The sequence below is a fragment of the Zalophus californianus genome, chromosome 1 (genome assembly GCF_009762305.2).
Source record: "Zalophus californianus isolate mZalCal1 chromosome 1, mZalCal1.pri.v2, whole genome shotgun sequence".
NCBI classification, from domain to species: Eukaryota; Metazoa; Chordata; class Mammalia; order Carnivora; family Otariidae; genus Zalophus; species Zalophus californianus.
In genome coordinates, this window is record NC_045595.1 from 137,883,701 (window position 1) to 137,903,342 (window position 19,642).

The 19,642-nt window shown below is 40.7% G+C and overlaps 1 protein-coding gene across 1 annotated transcript; it reads right to left on the reverse strand.

Moving 5' to 3' along the window:
* Nucleotides 1-17,464: 17,464 nt before the first annotated feature.
* Nucleotides 17,465-18,943, reverse strand: SST (somatostatin). Its single transcript, XM_027585576.2, has 2 exons — nt 18,686-18,943; nt 17,465-17,835 (listed from the first exon to the last, which is right to left on the reverse strand). The coding sequence occupies exons 1-2, from the start codon at nt 18,821-18,823 to the stop codon at nt 17,623-17,625; spliced, it is 351 nt and encodes a 116-aa protein (XP_027441377.1). The 5' UTR covers nt 18,824-18,943; the 3' UTR covers nt 17,465-17,622.
* Nucleotides 18,944-19,642: the final 699 nt, after the last annotated feature.

Below are 19,642 nucleotides of genomic sequence, written 5' to 3' on the forward strand. Positions count from 1 at the left end.
ATCTAATGCAGAGCTGATGACAAAATATAGTGCTCTGAGGTCAAACATAGCCGGATTCTTGTCCCAGCTCTGTCATAACCTCCCTGAGCCTCAGTGTAAAGTAAGGATAACAATAATATTTATTTCATAAAGTGGAAAGGATTAAATGAGAGAATCTGTGCTGTTGTTGTTTAAAGCCCAGTGCTCTTTTAATTATAGCATGCGGATTCTTAAATAGAAAAAGAAAAAATAAGCAAACAACAGCAACAAAAACTCCCAGGATTCCGAAACTTATCCAAGTTGCTGACACTGAAGAACCTCTTAGATTCAGGATATGTTAATTACTGATTGGTTCCTTATTTTTTTTTCCCTTACTGGTTCATTATTGACTCCACAGAGTCAATGAGAAGATACTCCTCTGCAAGCCCATACAGGGCTGGAGTAAACAGAACTCAAGGGTGGGTGGTTATCTTGTGAGTCTAATGATAGCAAAGTAGGGCAGCCAGTGATTTTATAACAACAAATTCTTGGAGCATAACAGGGTTATTCTGATATTAAAAATAAGAATCACTTTAATGATAGTCTCTGCAATGTGTCACCACATAATGCAAAAGAAAGATTATCTCATACTAAAATCTAGTAATTAACTCTGTCACTAACTAATCTTTGACCTTAGTTTCAAAATCTGAAGGATAGAAGACAAGGCTCTCCATCCAATGGATTCTTCCATTTCAGTTTCTTCAGGCTTCCAATGCTGCAAGAACTATGAGAGAGAAAAAGAAGGAACAAGGGAGAGGGAGAAAGGGGGAAGAGAGAGATAGGTTGGCTTAGAGTTAAAAACTGTGTACAAGATTGAATTGAAGGCTAAGGTTTATTGAATTAGGTGAGGATAGTAATGACAGGTGTAGAATGATCTTCCTAGTCATCTTAGAGCTGCTTTAAATCAGGACTTTCAACCATGACTTCTGCCTCCCCTGACCACTCCCCTCATAAGATTTGGTAACCACATTTTGGGGCTGCCTCATGAAAACTCTGGAAAACTCCAAGCTCTAGGATATCTCCTTTGTGTCAAAATATGAAGCTCCAGGCAGGGTCCCTGGCTCCAATCTTGAGCCAATCTGCCTACTCGAATCAAAAAGCTGGAAGCCAAAGCTGAGCCTATAGCCTCCACGATCCCTAGAGGCTAGAAGAAGGAGTCTTGTGCTCCTCTGAATCAAAAACATTTGAGGGAGGCCAAAGTGTCTCTACTCCAAGAAATAGCCTAGGTTAACAGATTTTTAGCCTAGTTCTCTGGGAACCATTTCTTACCTGAGTCACAAAGAACACATGGGCTGAAGGCTTGCTTCGTGTCCAGACCTTGTTCTTCCCTTCAACATCCACCTTCTTTCTTTGATGGCAAGATGTGCCTGATGACATAAGAACCTTTGAAATCCCTCCCTTAAAGTCTGAGCTAGAACCTAGTCCTTAGTTCTTGGTATTGAGCCTCCAAAACTGAGGTTCTCTCCAGTATAAAGCATGGTCAGCCAAGGAGACTGAGGCCCATGTGGGCAGCCTGGAGAATGGGAGCAATAGGTAGGCAGAAGAGCAAGTTTGTGGCATGTGTCTAGTCCTTCTCCAGTGAAGCCTAAGGATTTAAGATACCTCGTGATCAATCTGGGGGCTTATGTCCCACAGAAGAGGAGCTCAGCAGAGTTTCCTATCTCCCTGTAAGTTCCATCTTTTCTGTCATTTCTGCCATCCATCCAGAAAGAATGGCAGTCTTTTCTGCCATCCAGAAAAAATGAAATGAGCAGCCTGTGCCTCAGGCCTTTCTCTTTAATGTTGCCATCAGAAACTAATAAAATGCATCAAGGTATTATTACTAATAAGTTCATTCTAAATCAGACTGGTATGGGTGTCTGTGAATATGTTCACTTGTATTTAGGCAAAGAGAAATGTGTATTTGGTATAGATTGAGATAGAAACAAAAACCCAGGTGCTAGAACCTGTGTGCCTAACTCCCAGGGCTGAAAAAATTTTTTGTTTGTTTGTTTGTCCTTCAGCCTAAAAAAAATACCAAGAGTAACAGGAGTGCTCTGTATTTGTTTCCTGTGTCTGCTGAGCAATTACCATGAACTTGAAGGCTTAAGAAAACACACATTTATTCTCTTATCGTTCTGGAAGTCAGAAGTCCAAAATCAGTTTCACTGGGTCAAATCGGGGTCTCAGAGAGGTAGTGTTCCTTCCAGTAGCTTAAGCTGTGTCTCAGCCTTTCCAGCTTTCGGAGCTGCATTCCTTGGCTCATGGCTCCTTCCTTCCTCTGCAAAGCCAGCAGCTTGGCATCTTGCTTCAGCATCCCTTTGCTTTCCTCTGTATCAAATCTTTCTCTGCCTCCCTCTTACAAGGACACATGTGATTACATTTAGGGCCCACCCAGACAATTCAGGATACTCTTCCTATCTCAATATCCTTAACTTAATTAAATCTGCAGAGTCTCTTTTGCTATACAAGAAAAAATTCACAGATTCCAGGGATTAGGACCTGGATTTCTTTGGGATGCATCCTAAGAAGTAGGAAAGAGTGATGAATCTGATACCTCCCAAAGTAAAGTTAATCTGAGGGCTCACCAATGTGATCCTGGGTCAGAAAGCCGGCAGACCCTCTTTCCCAGAGCATCTCCAAAGCTTACCTAGCAGTGGGTAAGACTCTCATGGAGATCCAGCATAGCCAGTTGGCAAGCAGACACATTCCTCAGACCATGGCAATGAGCAGGTGGTAGCACTCCAAAGGTCTGTGCAGTGGGACCTCTCACTCCTGTATTTGAGAGTTTGTGCCCTTTCTGGAAAGCCCAGATCTGACGTTAAAGCCCCCTTCTAAACCTAGTGACAATTTCTGGACTTTCCTACTTCTGAACCTACCCTGGAAAGAGTGGAAAATAGCAAGCATGGTGCTATAACATGTTAGATACTCTGCTCCTGTGCCTGGTTTTGAGCCAATGTCTCAGGGACAACCAAGGGCAGATGCAGGGGTGATCAGGGATTCCAGGGACTCCATCAGATCCTGAAGCAGGTGGATACCATCTTAGTGCTGGAGCCATGAAAATGACCTTCTGGAACATATTTGGAGGTTCCTGTGTTTCCCTGGGTAACTTCAATACAGAGCCATTTTTCTGAGCTAGTGCCATTTCCAGTAGAGACCCTTAGCCACAAGACCTCCAGAGCCCAGTCCCAGAATCAGGTAGACCAGACACAAAGAAAAGGCAAAAGAGGGTACACCCTTGAGTCTCAGCTCCCAGGCTGAGATGTCTTCTTCTTGCCTAGTAGATCCCATTTCTGTGGGCTCTCCACATTTGAGATCTGGACCCTCTGCCTTCACCCTGCCCAATACCCGTGTTCCCTCCAATGCTCAGGGAGCCTGAAAACTACCAGAGTCTGTGGTTGGTGATGGTATTCCTCCTCTCTACAAAGAGAGATGACCTTGCCCCTGAGGAGCTATGGTCCCCTCCCCAGTCCTAAAGGCATTTTTTTTTAACTCCCTTTATCCTTCCCAGTTGAATCTTCTCACTCCTGAAAGTCTAATATTCTGGGTGCTGGGGTTGCATTTAAATCAAGACTTCTGACTGGCTTATTGGGTCCAGCATTTTAATTGCCTTCCTTTCCTATTATTTGATGGCTTCTTTTTATTTAATGACTTCCAAGGGCTCCCATGGCACCCAGATTATGTAAGTGTCGGGGCTGGGATAAATGATGCCAGTAGCTTTACGGCCCAGAAGGAAAACACTTAAAGTGAATTTAATTTCATTCTCTTTTTATTCTACCACCCAAAGACTCCAGGAAAATGATGTGAAAATTTTCTGTTTTTCTTGTTCGGCAACAAGGGGAGAATTTGCAAACGGAAAAGCTTTTTTCTAATATCAGTTTATTTATTTTTTTGTAAAAGGCACTCAGAGTATGGAGTGAGTCTGCATAGCCATTTCTTTGTTGTTCTCAATTTGAACATTCCAACGTGATTGCTTTTAAATGCATCTCCAGGGCTTCAGCTATTTTTAATTAGTGAGGTTTCCTTTTCTTTTGTCTTTTCCCCTTCCTTTCTTTCTTTCTTTTCTTTATTGTTATCACTCCAGTTGATTTGTTTTCCATCCTCACGCTCCTCCACCAGTCCCTGCCTCCTCACTTAACTCATCTGTCTCCCTGTCATATCCACCCATGGTTTTATTGAAGCTGGTAAACCTCTGCATTATCTGTGTCTCTAAAGATAAGGTCCTCCGGTTTTTCCTCACTGCCCCTCATCACCTCTCATCCTCATGCTTAGGAACAGAATTGAAAGTTGACGAGGATATGTCTTTTCTGCAGTGAGGAAAAACTCAATATGCTGTGCTACAAAAAAGAATCATAAAATTAGAGGTGGAAGACTAAACATTTTAGCCTCTCTGCAATTTTACAGGGAAGGAAACTGAGGCCCAGCCCGGCTAAAGTCACAGGCACACTTGAAGTCCGAGCTGGCCTCAAGGGGGTGCCCACCGGGAGAGGCCAGCAGGGCTGCCACCCAGCCACCCAGGGCACCCAGCCCACTGCTAACGGGGGCAGGGCGGCAACGACCACACACCTGTTCTGGAGCTTGGGTCATCCCCTGGACCCCCACCTCTCCTTCCAGGAAGGTTTAGTGGTGACTCTGGGATTTCTCTGCCAGAGCCCTATTGTGGTGTTCCGCAGTTGAAAAGGGGCAGGATTGAAAGTGAAAAAAAGTCAGTTCTAGTCTGACCTTTGACACTGATCAGCTGTATAAAGTTGGATGAGTCATTTCGGTCTCCAAATTTCAGATTCCTCTTTGTGAAATGGAAATAAAATCTACCTGGTCTAACAGCATAAGGAATACAGTCAGTGACTTGTCATAGCGATGCAGCGGGACGGTTGGCAGCTACACATGCGGTGAACACAACATAATGTGTAAGCTTGTCAAATCACTAAGGGGTACACCTGAAACGAACCTAACATTGTGTGTCAACTATACCAAACAAACAAAAACAAATCTACCTGGCCTATAGCACAGGATGGTGATAAATTCCCTCCCTAGTAATTCTTTATTCTTGCTTCCAAGATACCCATTTTTCTGGTTTCCTCACCTCCATGCCCATTCCTTTCAACCTCCTCTCTGAGGTTTTCCTTTCATTCCCTCTTGCTATGGGCTCCCCTCCGAAGACTGGCTAGGCTGGCCCCACTTCTCTGACTCTGCATACTTTTCCAGAAAATTTCACCTCTTGGTGTCAATTACCATCCATGAGTTATGATTCTCAAATCTTATCTCCAACCCAGAGCTCCCTCCTGAGGGGAATATCTGTCTTCTAATTTGCTATTCCCCCTCAGGTGGTCCTCAACACCTTCCTTAGCTCCACATGCCCACCACCAACCTATTACGCTTCCCCTAAGCTTCCTTCCTCTGTTGTTTCTCTTGGTGACTGGCACCTCTGCTACTCTGTTATTCCATCAAAAAAGTTGTAATCATGTTAGCTTCCTCCTTAATCCCCAACCACATTGACTAGGCTGCAATACTCTCTTCTGTCTTTCTCCTGAATTTCTTTCTATTTCATACCATTTTATCCATCCTCACTGCCTAGTCAAGGTTCTGATTGTCTCTTACCTAGACTATTTTCACTACCTCTAACTTGTCTTCTCTTCTTTCAGTTTATTCCTTACCAATTCGTCTTCTACATCACTGCCACACTTAACTACACCAAACACAGTTCTGATCATACTCTCAGAATGTGTAAAAGTCCCTCATCATCTAAAAAAAACACACAAAAAGGGTGAAACTCTTTCACAATGTTCTTCATGCCAACTCTCCAAGCTCCTTTATCTCCCCTTCTCCACTAATACACACACACACACACACACACACACACACACACACACACACACAACTCCACACTATACCACTCTTTGGCACTACCAAAAATCTTTTTTTTTTAAGATTTTATTTATTTATTTGAGAGAATGAGTGAGCAGGACAGAGAAGAAGCCAGGGGAAAGGCAGAGGGAGAAGCAGACTCCCCATTGAGCAGGGAGCCAAAGGTGCAGGGCTCGATCCCAGGACCCTGTGATCATGACCTGAGCCGAAGGGGCAGGATTGAAAGTGAAAAACCAACTGGCTCAACCAACTGAGCCACCAGGTGTCCCACACTACCAAAATTCTTAACTCTCATTAGAGGTCTCAGATAGGCTTGTAGCAGACCCCTTTTGGATTCTCTTTGCAGTCTTCAAGCTGTTTTCTTTGATGATTTCACCCATAGTGGAGAGCCTTGGAAACCATCTTTGTACCACTTGATCTTCCCATTCTGGTCATGTTGATAGGGCTGGCATAGATTCTGAACCCAAGCTTGGCCAGGTTTTTATTCTCCACTAAGATTTTTAGAATTCAGATAGAGCGCTATAATTTATAGAGACCTACGGTTTGGCAGCTTCCTTTTCTGTTTTTGTTCAATCCCATTATGTGCTTGGCAGTAACCTGTCTTGGCACTGTGGGATGCCCATGGCGCCTGGTCAGACATTTCCATTCTTGTTTAAGCAAGATGAAATGAATTTCTTTTACTTGTACATTAAATGAGTCTAAGTCACTGATCAATGTGTTGAACATCAGCTTTTCCTCTGACTAAATCATCCTCCAACTCTTTTTATCATATGAATTTTTACTCATCCTCGGGACCTAGCTCTTTTGCAAAGCCTTCAGTACTCTTATAGACAAATTTACGTACTCCTGCTTGTGAGCTGTCCCTGTATTCGCTATCACATTTAGTCATAACTATGTTTTTAAGATTGTTTTGCGCATAAGCTCACAATCTCCTGAGGGCAGGAACTATGTCGTATTCATAGGTATATCTCTGTCACTAGGGGAGAGCTTCACACATGGAAGACACTCACTACATTTATCTTTAATCAGTGAACCAATACTTATGAAAAGTGCTCTGTAAACTCTTAAGGTCTATGCCCCTATTAGATGGAAATTTCAAAAGACAGCTATTTTCTTCCTATATAAAACAAAGGCCTTCCTTTTAATCTAATCACTAGATGATCCCATAGGTCATCTCTCAGTCCTAAACTTCTGATTATTGCTTTGTCCTGAATGTTATATTCATCATAGATATTGTCAAGTGAGCAACTTTGTGTAAAAATTAAGACAAACACAAGAGGAAGGAAAGGGACTGAAATAGCTAGCAATTTAGAGAAATAAAAGACTACATGTTAATTGATCAGCCTTCCAAACAGCTCTCTTTTATTTGAAGTAACTTTAAGGTTGACTTATCAAAAATATTTTGACAGCCTACTTCAACATTTAATTTTCATTTTAGATTTGCAGGGTATGGCAAAAACCTTTATTTTCACCCCTGAAAATGTTTCTTAGTTTCTGAAAGAAATTGAAAAATTCTCACATACCATCTCAAAACAGAACTCATTTACCCTCCATCCATCTCAGAGAAAGACTTGTCTCCCTGCATCAACCACTCCAGAAAAGTATGAACAAGCAGTAGCCTGAACTGTTCTTTGAGCCCCAAGGAAAATTCTAGATCAGAGTAATACATCTTGGAACTGATCCATCATTCTTGAAACACATTCTGCATTTTCCTGCCTCCGTGTTTTTGCTGTCTATCCCCTCAACTTGGAACAACACTCACGTGCCTCTGCTCCACCATCTATGAAAAGTTCAGCTCCTGTAATTAGTTCTATAGTTAACGTATGTCTGACTGATACCTATAAGTATTTTTGGAAAGATGGTGCAGTGAGTACGGGTAAAAAAATCAGGAGAACCAAGCTTTAATCCTGAGTGTAACATTGGATATGACACTTTTCCTCCTCAAACCTCACTTTTGTCATTTATAAAAAAAAATAAGGCCTCAGTGTTTGGGGTAATGTCTTCCCATGGTTTGGTGACAGTAATGGAACCAAAAAGCCACTGCAGATTACCTTTCATTTCAACCAACAGCTAATCAATGTAGGCAATGTACTATGAGGCAAAGTCCATTGAAAAAGAAAAAGGAATTGATTCGTTTATCCCTGTAGTTAAAATCCTTGTTTCCTAGACCTTTAGAATACTTTTTAAAAAACTAATGGTGTACTGTATGTTGGCTAGCTGAATACAAGAAAAAAAAGAATACTTAAAAAAAGGTTTTATTTATTTATTTGAGAGAGAAAGAGAGTGAGCGAGAAAGAGAGAGAGAGAGCGCATGCACAGGCAGTGGGGAGGGCGAGAGGGAGAGGGAGAAGCAGACTCGGCACTGAGCAGGGAGCCTGACCTGGGGCTTGATCCCAAGACTCTGGGATCATGACCTGAGCTGAAGGCAGACACTTAACTGACTGAGCCACCCAGGTGCCCCTTTAGAATACTTTCTTACTCTCAGAAAAGAAAAACAAAAAATAGACCACACTCAAGTTTGTGCAGGGATGGGTAAAAGAATTGGGGTACATGTCACATGCAAAAGGAAAAAAAGGGGGAGGAGGAAGAATTGAGGTGGCTAGGAGGGAGAAGTGAGTATGTAGGTATAGTGAGGGGACCAAAGCATGGGTTTCCTTGCAAAAATTTAGAGGCCTTTCTTTGAAGCAGTGATTAGACTTGCTCTCTCTAGCCCCATTAGACTTGCTCTGTCTAGTCCCTCAGGAGGCAGTAAGTCCTTCATCACTAGAGGAACTTAAACAGAGTATGGATGACTTGTGGATAGGTATATAGTAGAGCAAGTTCAAGTATTGAATGATCGGTTAGCACACAGCCTCTAGGACAAGTTCAAGTTCTGAAGGATGGATTAGCACATAGCCAGAGAATGGATTAGCACATAGCCAGAGCACATAGCCAGGCCAGAATCAGAAGGGCATTGGTGAATAACCAGGAGGTGGTCAGGATTGTTATAGTCATGAAATGCACCAGGTATAAGTTTACCAGACTCCCAAAGTGGGATAGCAGGTAAAACAGCCTTGGGCTATAATAGCCCCAGTAAGCAACCCAGACAGGTAAAGCCTTTGCTATTTAATCCCCTAGGTCAGTCTCTTGATTCATCTCCTTCCAGATAGAATATTAAATAGCATATTTCAGCTTTTTAAAAATAGTGTCTGATTTGTTCAGTTGTCTGTCTCCGCAGGACTACCTAAAGGGAAGGTACACTAATAGGAATCAAGGGAGTTTAAAACACCTGGTGAGGTGCAGAGTATTCTCTTTATAGACAATTTCCAAAGAAGCAATTTCAGTGCAGCCAAATCTTGATGGGGTGAATAAGGACAGAGAAGGCAATAAGTAGATGGAGACTTCATTATACATACAAATTTTTAAATGTAGCAGATTATAATGTAAAAGTTGCTCAGAAGCATGGAATTCTCATAGCTAAATGAAAGGGACTAGGAGACCAGCAGAATTATTTTGCTTTTAACTTTTTTCTTTGGCAAAGAGAGATCACCCAGTCTCATAGCACTGAGAAAGATCTAAAGACATTCACAGCTTCCCTCCCCTGCACAAATTTGAAAAAACCTAAATGTTTATCAAAGGGGAATGCATAAATAATTCTGATATATTTGTATAATGAAATAGTATGCAGAAGTTAAAATGACTGAAAAATACAAATGGTGAGATTCCAAATATATGTAAGCTATTATTCATAAAGATGTTTAAAGCACAAAGCACATATTATTTATGATTGCCTACATAGATGGTAAAAATATAAAGCCATGGGCAGGAAGAGTAAACACTGAATTGATGATAGTGTTTACCTCTAAAAGGAGAGAGAGGAAAGAGAACATAACTGGGAAAGAAATAAAAAGGAACTTCAACTTTATTTGTGAATTTATTTGATAAAAATGTTGGAATGAAATTTTAAAATTAAAAAATTAAATATCACCTTCATCATGGTGACTTGCCTAATACATTCAAGCCCCTTTTTTCCTTATTGGTTCTCAAAATTTAGTGTGCATCAGAATCACCTGGAGGGCTTGTTAAAACAGATTTTTGGACCCACTCCCTAAATTTCTGACTCAGTATACCTGGGGTTGAGTCCAGGAGTTGCATTTCTGACAAGTTACCAGGTAATTCTAACGTTGTTGGTCCAGGGCCACATTTTGAGAACCAATGCCTCATCATATAGTCACTTACTAGTGAATATGCATTCAGACTTCAAAGTGCCTAAGGATGGAGATTTTAGCTTAATCTTTATAGCGTCCACCTAGCCAATAAACCATCAATAAATATTTGTAAACTGAAAGAACTCATCATTTAAAAAACTACGCACACACACACACACGCACACACACATTCTGCAGTATGATATCTACTCAACAGCATGCAAAATAAATAATACATTAATGGTAATAACTTGGCAATTTTAGAAAAGCAAATAAAATGTTACCTGGGATGGTAGACCCTCCCCTCAGGGAAGGCCTCAAGGTACAGCCAACAGTGTTCTCATCCCCAGCAGGTTGAACTCCTCAAGTCAAAGGACTTGAGGATCTCCTAGGGAAGCCCAAAGTCAAGAGAGTGGACAAAAACAAGGACACTAGATCAGAACACTACAGTGATTTTGTCATGTAATATCCACTCGTTCACCCCCTACTTATGGTCTATTAGAAGAGCCAGAGGCTCTCTCCAGCAAGACTGAATGGGAAGCCTCACAAAGAACTCTGTGAAGCTCATGAAGGCTCTTCTCAGTAGGCCAGAGATGACAGTGAGAACTCTACCCATAAAACGCACTCCCTGAATCCAGTGGCTAGGATGAGATCCTGAGATGTAAGGGGCCAAGCGGTGGGGCTTTATCACCAGAGATGAGGTAGGTGTGCTTACTATAACAAGCAGCAGAGTGAGAGCAGAAATCAAGAAAATTTGATCGACAGAGGTCTTTAGCATTGTTTAATTGATCAGAGTGTCCCTAAGACTGAAATGGATGGGCAGCTTTACTTGATTCTTCAGAGGAGCTAGGCTTAATTTTAAGCTCTGTTATGTAAGTTATCTGTGGCTTTGGGCAAGTTACTCAAATACTTTGAACGTCAGTTTTTATATTTGTAAAAAACCAGAGGCATAAATTTTTGCCCTAATGCCTAGCTTATAATTGTAAAATGTGTGAATATTTAATAACATTTGTAGAACACTTTAATAAATTGGAAAATTATTAAACAAAGGTAAGCAACTCTCATCTTTATTACCAACAGTATTTGTAAAGAAGCGGGTATAGGCCTGTGACATAATGGGGTTTCAAGAAGACACAGTCTAGTAGAGTCTAACCTTTTTCCTCTCAGAACTTTTATTTTAATAGGGAAGCTAAAATAATCATAAATGCATAAATAGCTACAGATATATAAACAAAGACATAACCATGGAATCATATAAGTGTGCATGCCTGCACGCATGTGCGCACGCACACACACACACACACACACACACACACACACACTGCTAACAATATGAGGTAGCACACATGTATATATAAGAAAGCTCTTGGTTAAAGTAAAGGAAAACCAAACTCCTTTTTAATAATTAAGAGAATTTATTAGATCATACATATGATAAGTAAAGTAAAATGTTGTTGTTTTTGTAATTGTTTGGGATAAGTTTCTTACTATACTTCGAAAAAGCCACCAACGACCCAGTGTCCTTACATCACTCCACTGTGCCTTCTGCAGCCCAGACCTTCAGACAACACTGCCAGTCTCAATGTGATTGACAAAGCTTTCACCCTTCTTTATCTACAATCAGCAAGAAAGAGATATCCCAATAGTGCCCAAAAGAGTCTTAAGGTTTACTGTGATTGACCATGTGCCCAGCCATGTGCCAATGTCTAGGGCCAGGGGATGGTATATACCAAATGACTTAATCCATTCTAGTATCAACATGGGTCTGGAAGTAGAGTTGATCTTGTCCAGCAATTTGGCTGAGAATGCCCAGGAGACAGTCCACCAAAATAGTTCAGGATGCTACTGTCAGGGAGGGAAGAGGTATCAGAGAAGGACTGGGAGGAGAAAGGAAGAGAAGGACAGAAACAGCAACATCAGGAATCTGCCCCCTGCAATGACAAACAGGTGATTCATAAATAATGTGTTTTGGTAAATCACATCAGAGGAAAAGCATGAGAGCCAGGAAGCTCCAGAAGATACTGTGAGGGTTACAGACCTTGAGTGGTCTTATGAGTACATCATGCTATTCCATGTATAATAACAAACAAAACTGATGATGACGAAGATGTTGTGGAGAAGTCTGGTAAAATCATTGCCTTCTGTCCTTGTTTTGGGGAGTGAGTGGGAGAATGTTGATGGACAACAAGGAAGGAAGAGCTATGTTCTAGTTTAAATTTGTAAATCTTGACTTTCTTAATGTGTTTTTGTAGTCAATAAATTTATGCCAGGGACAGCAATTCTAGGGTAGTTTAATGCATTCCTTCCTAAAGTGTGCCATCTGACCTTAATGTAGCATTGGAACTGAAAATGTACTTTTATATTTTTTATACAAGAAAGATATAATTAACCAGCAATTAACTGGGAACGCATTATCTTTCTTAACTACTTGAACTCTACTTTAAAAGCCTGAATTTCTTTGAAATATTGCTTATTTTAATAGAACTATTTCATATCTGGATAACAATTTCACCATCTTAATGGACCCGATTCTAGGGACGTGTGAAACATAGGGAAGAGAGTATTTACATGACCTAGAATATTTATCTGAGACCTTGAGAGCTGTATCAGCTTCAGTGGCATAAAAGCCTACTTAGCAAAAGTTGACCTCATTTGTACATTTCAATGAAATTTTTCAGGTCTGCAAATCCCAGCCTCAAGACCATTTTTCACAGGATATACATACAAGAATAGAGGCAGGAAGATATGGTCACTACCCAGTCATAAGTGAGGCAGATTCCATGGCCTATAGAATAAAGGCCAAGACTAATAGATTTGTAATTGCTTCAGGCGAAAAATGCCCAAGCCTGAGTTGTACTGAAACCTGTGTGTGAGGAATTGAACGGGAAGGGTGAATAAAGCTGAGATTATGAATTTCGTTTGTCTATTTATTCACTTAGCAAAACTACATCGATGATATTAAGACGTGTGAAAAGAAAGATTACAAACAGTTCCTTGGAAATAGTGCCCCTAATCAGGTCACAAAACCAAACCTCAACCCCAGAGCCTAAATCCATTTCTCCTCTGACAAAAACAAAGAAGTAATACTCATGTGTGTTATATACAGAAGAGCTAAATTAAGATGGTCTGGAGTGATCTGCTCTTAATTTGCCCAGCAAGTCACAATTTCCCTGTTACTCACTTCTTTCCCCCAAGATACAGTGGGGAGAGCACTGGATTGGAAATCAGACAACCTGGTTCCAACTCCACCACACACCAGCTGGTGACATCTTTGGGCAAGTTACTTAAACTTTCTGATTCTCAGCCTCTTCATACATTAAAGAGTATTAACACTTTTAAAGCCAACTCAGATCATGTTGCAAAAGTGTGTCTTAGATCATTATACCTATAATTTATTTATTCCATCTAGAATAAAAGCATTTAGACTTTCAAACCATAATTTAAAAACTAATAAGAAGAATAACTTAAAGAAAGAAAAGAGGGAGTTGCTGACACCTTTCTTCTTTCCCAGTACTCTATGTGAACTTCCATTATAGCATTTGGTCTTTTTTTTTTTTTTAAGATTTTATTTATTTGTTTGACAGAGAGAGACAGCAAGAGAGGGAACACAAGCAGGGGGAGCAGGAGAGGGAGAAGCAGGCTTCCCACGGAGCAGGGAGCCCAATACGGGGCTCGATCCCAGGACCCTGGGATCATGACCTGTGCTGAAGGCAGACGCTTAATGACTGAGCCACCCAGGTGCCCCAGCATTTGGTCATTTTTAGTGACTATGTCTTACCTACTAGACTCAGTTCCTGAAAGCAAGGACCTCATCATACAAATTCTTTCCCACTCTCCAGCAAGTTCTTGACACTGAGGCATATTCTAGGTAATGAAAAACTGTACTTCTGGGATCAAAGCACTCATTTTCACTCCTAAAGAATTTGGGGTGGTCACTGAGGTATTTGCTGCCTAATCTGGTAGGTGTGGCTCCTGACTTCTCTGAAGGCTACCTCTCCAGGCACAATTCCATCTCCTTGGTGTGAGTGAGAGTCCTGCCGTTTGCTGGGACAGCCTTGGCATCTCCATTCCAAGACAGAATCATTGTTTGCTTCCTGTGTCTAATTAAGTGAAAGACTATCTCCTTTGAGTTTTCTTTCCTCTTAATCAATATCTTTAACTGTTTCTTCCTATGTCTTTCTATAATTATAGGAAGCTATTTTGTATCAATTGCCTTGTTCTCTCTCAGATGCAGACCTGCTGTGTAGTGGAAGGTGAAGAAATTTCAGGGACAAAATTAGCATTCACATCAGAAACACACCAATTATCTAGAAGTGCAGATTACTTAGGGGCAGTGTAGTAGAATAAGAGGTAAGAGAGGGAGAATTTAGGCTTTGCCCCATCTCTGGCCCATGTCTGCATCTTTGTTACTCCCTGGGTATCTTGGGTACATAGCTTCACCTCTCCTTATGTCAGCCTTCAATAAAACGAATAGTGAGGACCAGATGACCTTTGAGCCCTCTTCCATGTCTGAGATTTGGTATTAAAGGTATATTTTATGTCACTATAAAATAGAGTTATCTGTATATTGAGAATAATTTGAGCCAAGGCCAAGAAAATTGGTCCTGCATTAGGGTCAAAAATGAATCTTCATTATCTTGAAATAACAAATGTGAAAGAAGTGTTAGTCAATCTTATTCTCTGTAAATGTAAGCCCCATGGTAGGTTGATGGTAAAGCAGCCTTACTGGGGAACTTTGTAAGATGGTTAAAGAAAACTGAACTGATTGAAACTTCCAAAATGGGTGAGTCTGCTAATCACATGCTACCATGGCTAATAAAATCAAAACCACGTGCTGTATCTTTCCGGTGTTACACCAGCATCACATAGAATAGCCACTAATGTCACTTTCCCCTGCCAACTAAAGCATTAAGAAAGAATGTTGTCACCTAGTAAATAGAGATTTGTGTCACTTAAGACTACTCATGGACCATTTATTCTTTAATGAACACTGACAACCTACCATGTACAAAACACTCTATGAGATACTGAGTGAACTATACCTATGAATTAGACATACATCTACTCACTGGAACTTTACACACAAATATTTATTCTCTTATATACATTCATACAGCTATGATAAAGGGGAGGAAGAGAGAAATAAGCACAATGGAAGAGATGCAGATTAAGTACTCAGAGAAGGGAGCTATCCCAGTTGAGGGTATAAAGAAAGAATTTTATGAAGCAAGAAGAATATAAAATAAGTCTTGATGGTTGGGTTACATTTGGACCTGTGGAAATGACAAGACACAGCAAAGGCAAATAAAGAGGCACTAGGAAACATAGCACAGTGACAACAAAATTAGCATCACTAACATTCAATGCTTACCAGCTACTTACTATGTACTATGAACTTTCAATACATGGTCTTTTGGTTCCTCATAACTCTAAGGAATTGATTCCATTAGTATGCCTATTTTTAGATGGGGAAACTAAGGTCCAGAAAAGAAGAGTACCTTACTCAAGCCCTCCCATTATTAGAAGTAGCAGGTTGTTGAGGATTGCTGAAGTCTGTGGTTGTGGCAGGGAGGAAGGAAATTATAATCTAAATGGTTCATTGTGGCTAGATGATAAACAGGCTGGAATGTTAGACTCTTTCAGTGAAACAAACTTAGGAAGAATGCAAATGAACTAAATAGGAAGTAAAAAATAAAAGTTTCCATATATTTAAAAAAAGAGCTATGCCCTGTATATTAATTAAAATGTAAAAACTCAGTACCTCTCTGGCTCTTTTGTCAGTGTTGAAGCACAGAATGTCCGTCACATCCAGAAGGGATATGTCTCTCCTTCCCAGTACAACCCTCCACTTGTGAAGGTAGGAAAATTGAGGCTGAAAGATAATTAACCTTGATCAAATGCTCCATTCAATTTAGGCCTTAAATAAAGAATAAATGTATATGTGGGCTCATGATTGCATAATTCTTGCCAATTATTTTCATACTGCTATTGGGAATTGACAACTAAAGATGATACTAAAAAGTTAAGATCCCCAGGTACTCATACAATCTATGCACTGCAAAGAAAACAATTAAGTTATGTTCTCTTCTGTGCTTTAATCATAATAATGTGATTCTATTACTTCACCGAGTTGATTGGTAACCAGATGTACATAAGGCATTTAACACAGAGAGATCCCCTAACTGGACACTCATTAATTCCCTCTTAAATGTCTTGTAAATAAAAGATGCACCAGAACCTCAAAGGGTCTTCTGTTTTCACAGAGATTAATGAAGTGGCTTGGATTTTCTCTTGTTTGATCAGCTGTTCAGGAATTAATTCTACTAAGCCACATTCATATTAAAATGTATATTATCTAACACAAATATTTTCTATAAAATATGAAGTCCCTCGTGGATGTTTGTATGCTGCCATCAGTAAGCTCACACTATGGGGATCTATATTGAGTTTATGTATTTATATTGGGTTTATTGTTCTACTGCAGCTATTCAGAAATACAGTCGATAGTTAAAACATACATCCCCAAAGGGACATCTATTTAGAGTCTCTGTGAGTTAAATTAGCAATGTTTTAATCTCTATCTTGAACGGTACCATTCAGTATGTCTTTATAATGTTAATAATAATAGCTAGCATGTATTGAGTGCTTTTATTACAGCTTGCATTTTTATTTGATGCTTTCTCTGATCAAATCAAAAGGCTTGAGATCTCTTCTTCAATTATTCTACAATTATGATATTGTGCCCCAATACGTTTAATGTATAACATTCACTGAGTAAACCAACACACATGTTTTTTGCAGCCCATACTACTCTACCTGGAAACTTAGAACAAAAGTAATATTTTCCCCTGAGAAAAAAATTTAAGAGCTTACTTTTAAAACATGGGCAATCTTTTAGCCTTGTTCAGTTATAGAGAGGATTGTCAGTGGTGTTTCTGTAGATAAATATCCACAAATAAGAAGCAATTTTTAAAGACTCAGAACTTCATTTTCGCTATTTAAGCCAGCTTCTTTCCTTCGGTTTCTAAATGATTTTTTCCTTCCATTTTTCATATATTTTACATTTAGCCTGGCGGATGGTTGGACATTTCAGCCTGTTTACCCACTTACCCATAAATACTCATTTCAATATCTAATTTTAAGTGTATTTAATATGTAATTGATATTTGTGTCAGCCTTTCCCGATAATTACCATTGGATTAAGTTAGAATTCATAGAGTTGTTTGAAATTATTTCAGATTGAAATGACCCAAACTGTAAGTGTTTCCATTTAGGACAGAACCTTTATTACCACAGGGAATTTTAAATAGTATGTCTGTGAGATTTGGAGTGCCTATCTCAAGTAACTGGACTGAAATCACAACTGAAGCTAATCCCATATTATTGAACAAAAAGATACACAATGAGAAATCAAATTATTGTTTTTCATAATTTCACCATAATTTTATTTTTTATTTACAGTCTTCAGTTTCTAATGCAAGGGTCTTGCTGAGGATTGGGGGATTAGGGATGAGGGATGAGGTTTGGAGGAAAGGAATCAGAGGTCTTATATGGACAACAATAATTAATAAAGCTAACAGGATGTGAAAGTCTTCCAGAAGAAATTCTTGCAGCCAGCTTTGCGTTCTCTTGGTGCCATGGCAGGGTTTGAGTTAGCAGATCTCTGCAGTTCCAGCCTCATTTCATCCTGCTCAGCAGCCTGGGACAAATCTTCAGGTTCCAGGGCATCGTTCTCTGTCTGGTTGGGTTCAGACAGCAGCTCCGCCAAGAAGTACTTGGCCAGTTCCTGTAGAGGGTAGGAGGGGCAGAGAGAGGGAGGATGACGATGACGATGATGGAGAAAAAGAAATGAAAAAGCCTTTTTCCAAATTGGAAAGCAGATTCAGCTACACCCCAAACCCAATTTTCATAGCTGTGCACTTTTGTCACACTTAAAATCAGTTGAGGATATAAAAATAAGGGTAGTTGCTGTAATCATCAAGTTACACAGAGAGGCTTGAAAAACTCAAATGTTTCTGCAAGTTTCCTGCCTCTATAGATTTAACACACACATACACGCAAAAATAGTAGATTGTTAATACAGTTTTGCAAAGATAAAACCGTGCCAACAGTTTGTTTAATCCAGTTTCAACTTCCAGCTCATGAGCTACAAACTGGAATTGTTCTTACCGTTTTTGCTAAGTTAATTCTGGGGAACCAGACCTTTCACAGTCTTAAACATACTGTGCTCTGTCTGTAGAGTGCCCTTTAGCAGCATGGGAGGGAGGTACTGCTCAGGAAGATAGCCTTCAGAGGTCCACGCTTTCAGCACCTGGGCCAGCACCTCCGCGTTCAACACGGGGGAATGAATGCCTCATCCCTTAGTGCTCAGCTACCCGGGTCTTGGGATTTTCTTGAATGCCAAAGAACTTACCTGAACTGTGACCGACTGCGCTGATCAGAAAAAATAAAAGAGGTGAGAGGAGATTCTGGACTTTGAAAGTTTTCCTGAGAGCTTTGGGAGCGGAGGGACCCAGAAAAGCACCGAAAGTCTTCAGGAGTACCTCCTAAATCCACCCAAAGGGGTAATGTAAAGGCTAAGAGAAGATTGAGGGATTCGGAAGAGGGAAAAGAAGACGTCGGGGAAGTCTCCTTACCTGCTTCCCCGCGGCAGCAGCCAGGGACTTCTGCAGAAACTGACGGAGTCGGGGATCCGAGGGCGCGCCGGTGACACCGCCCAGAGCCAGGACGATGGACAGCGCGGCCAGCGCGCACTGGAGGCGGCAAGACAGCATCTCGGCGGCGCCGGGGAAGCCGAGCGAGAGGACGGTTGGTCAAACTCTAGGAGAGGATCCGCAGGCAGCAGCGATAGCTCTGAAACTCGCGACGCCTAAAGCGGCTTGTGTGCTCTCCACCGGCTCCCCGCTTTTTAAACTCTCTCTCTGACGTCAGACTAGGAGGCGCCCCCAGATCTCACCAGCGCTTTTACGCACCATTACCCTCGTGAAATCAATCACAAAAGTAAGAGGAGGCTACACAATCCAAAGTGGTTTACTTAAAAAAAAAAAAAATCATAATCCTGCACTGGCACAAGCCCACATGATTTTACACATACCACAGTATCTATACAATCTTTTATATTCGGTCACTGCTGTGCACACGCACATTCCATGATTTCACTCATACATATGCACATGCACACACTAAATTACACACACGCTCAAACAGCCTCGGAGGAGGCAAATGTTCCATCACACACCGCTGCAGACACTAAATGTACCCAGACAACTCAGTCTCTCATCATACTCAAACACTTTAAGAGGGCCAGACAAATGCAGAAGTATTTGTGTGTGAGAAGGGGGGATTCAGAATCATTCTTCTAGAAACAGATTTGAGACTAGAATGTGGATGTTAGGAGTGAATCGTTTCTTTCTCCATTATCTCTGTAAAAAAGTCTCGGGGATTAAGATGTGATGGATTCTAAAAGAATTTCACTTATCCCTACACTGGAGGAGAAAGTACCTTAGCCTCACCCTCCATCCCTCTTTCTCAGCAGCTGCAAGATTTCTGGTCTGCCTGCCTTTCTACTGTGACAAAATATACCAAATATTTAA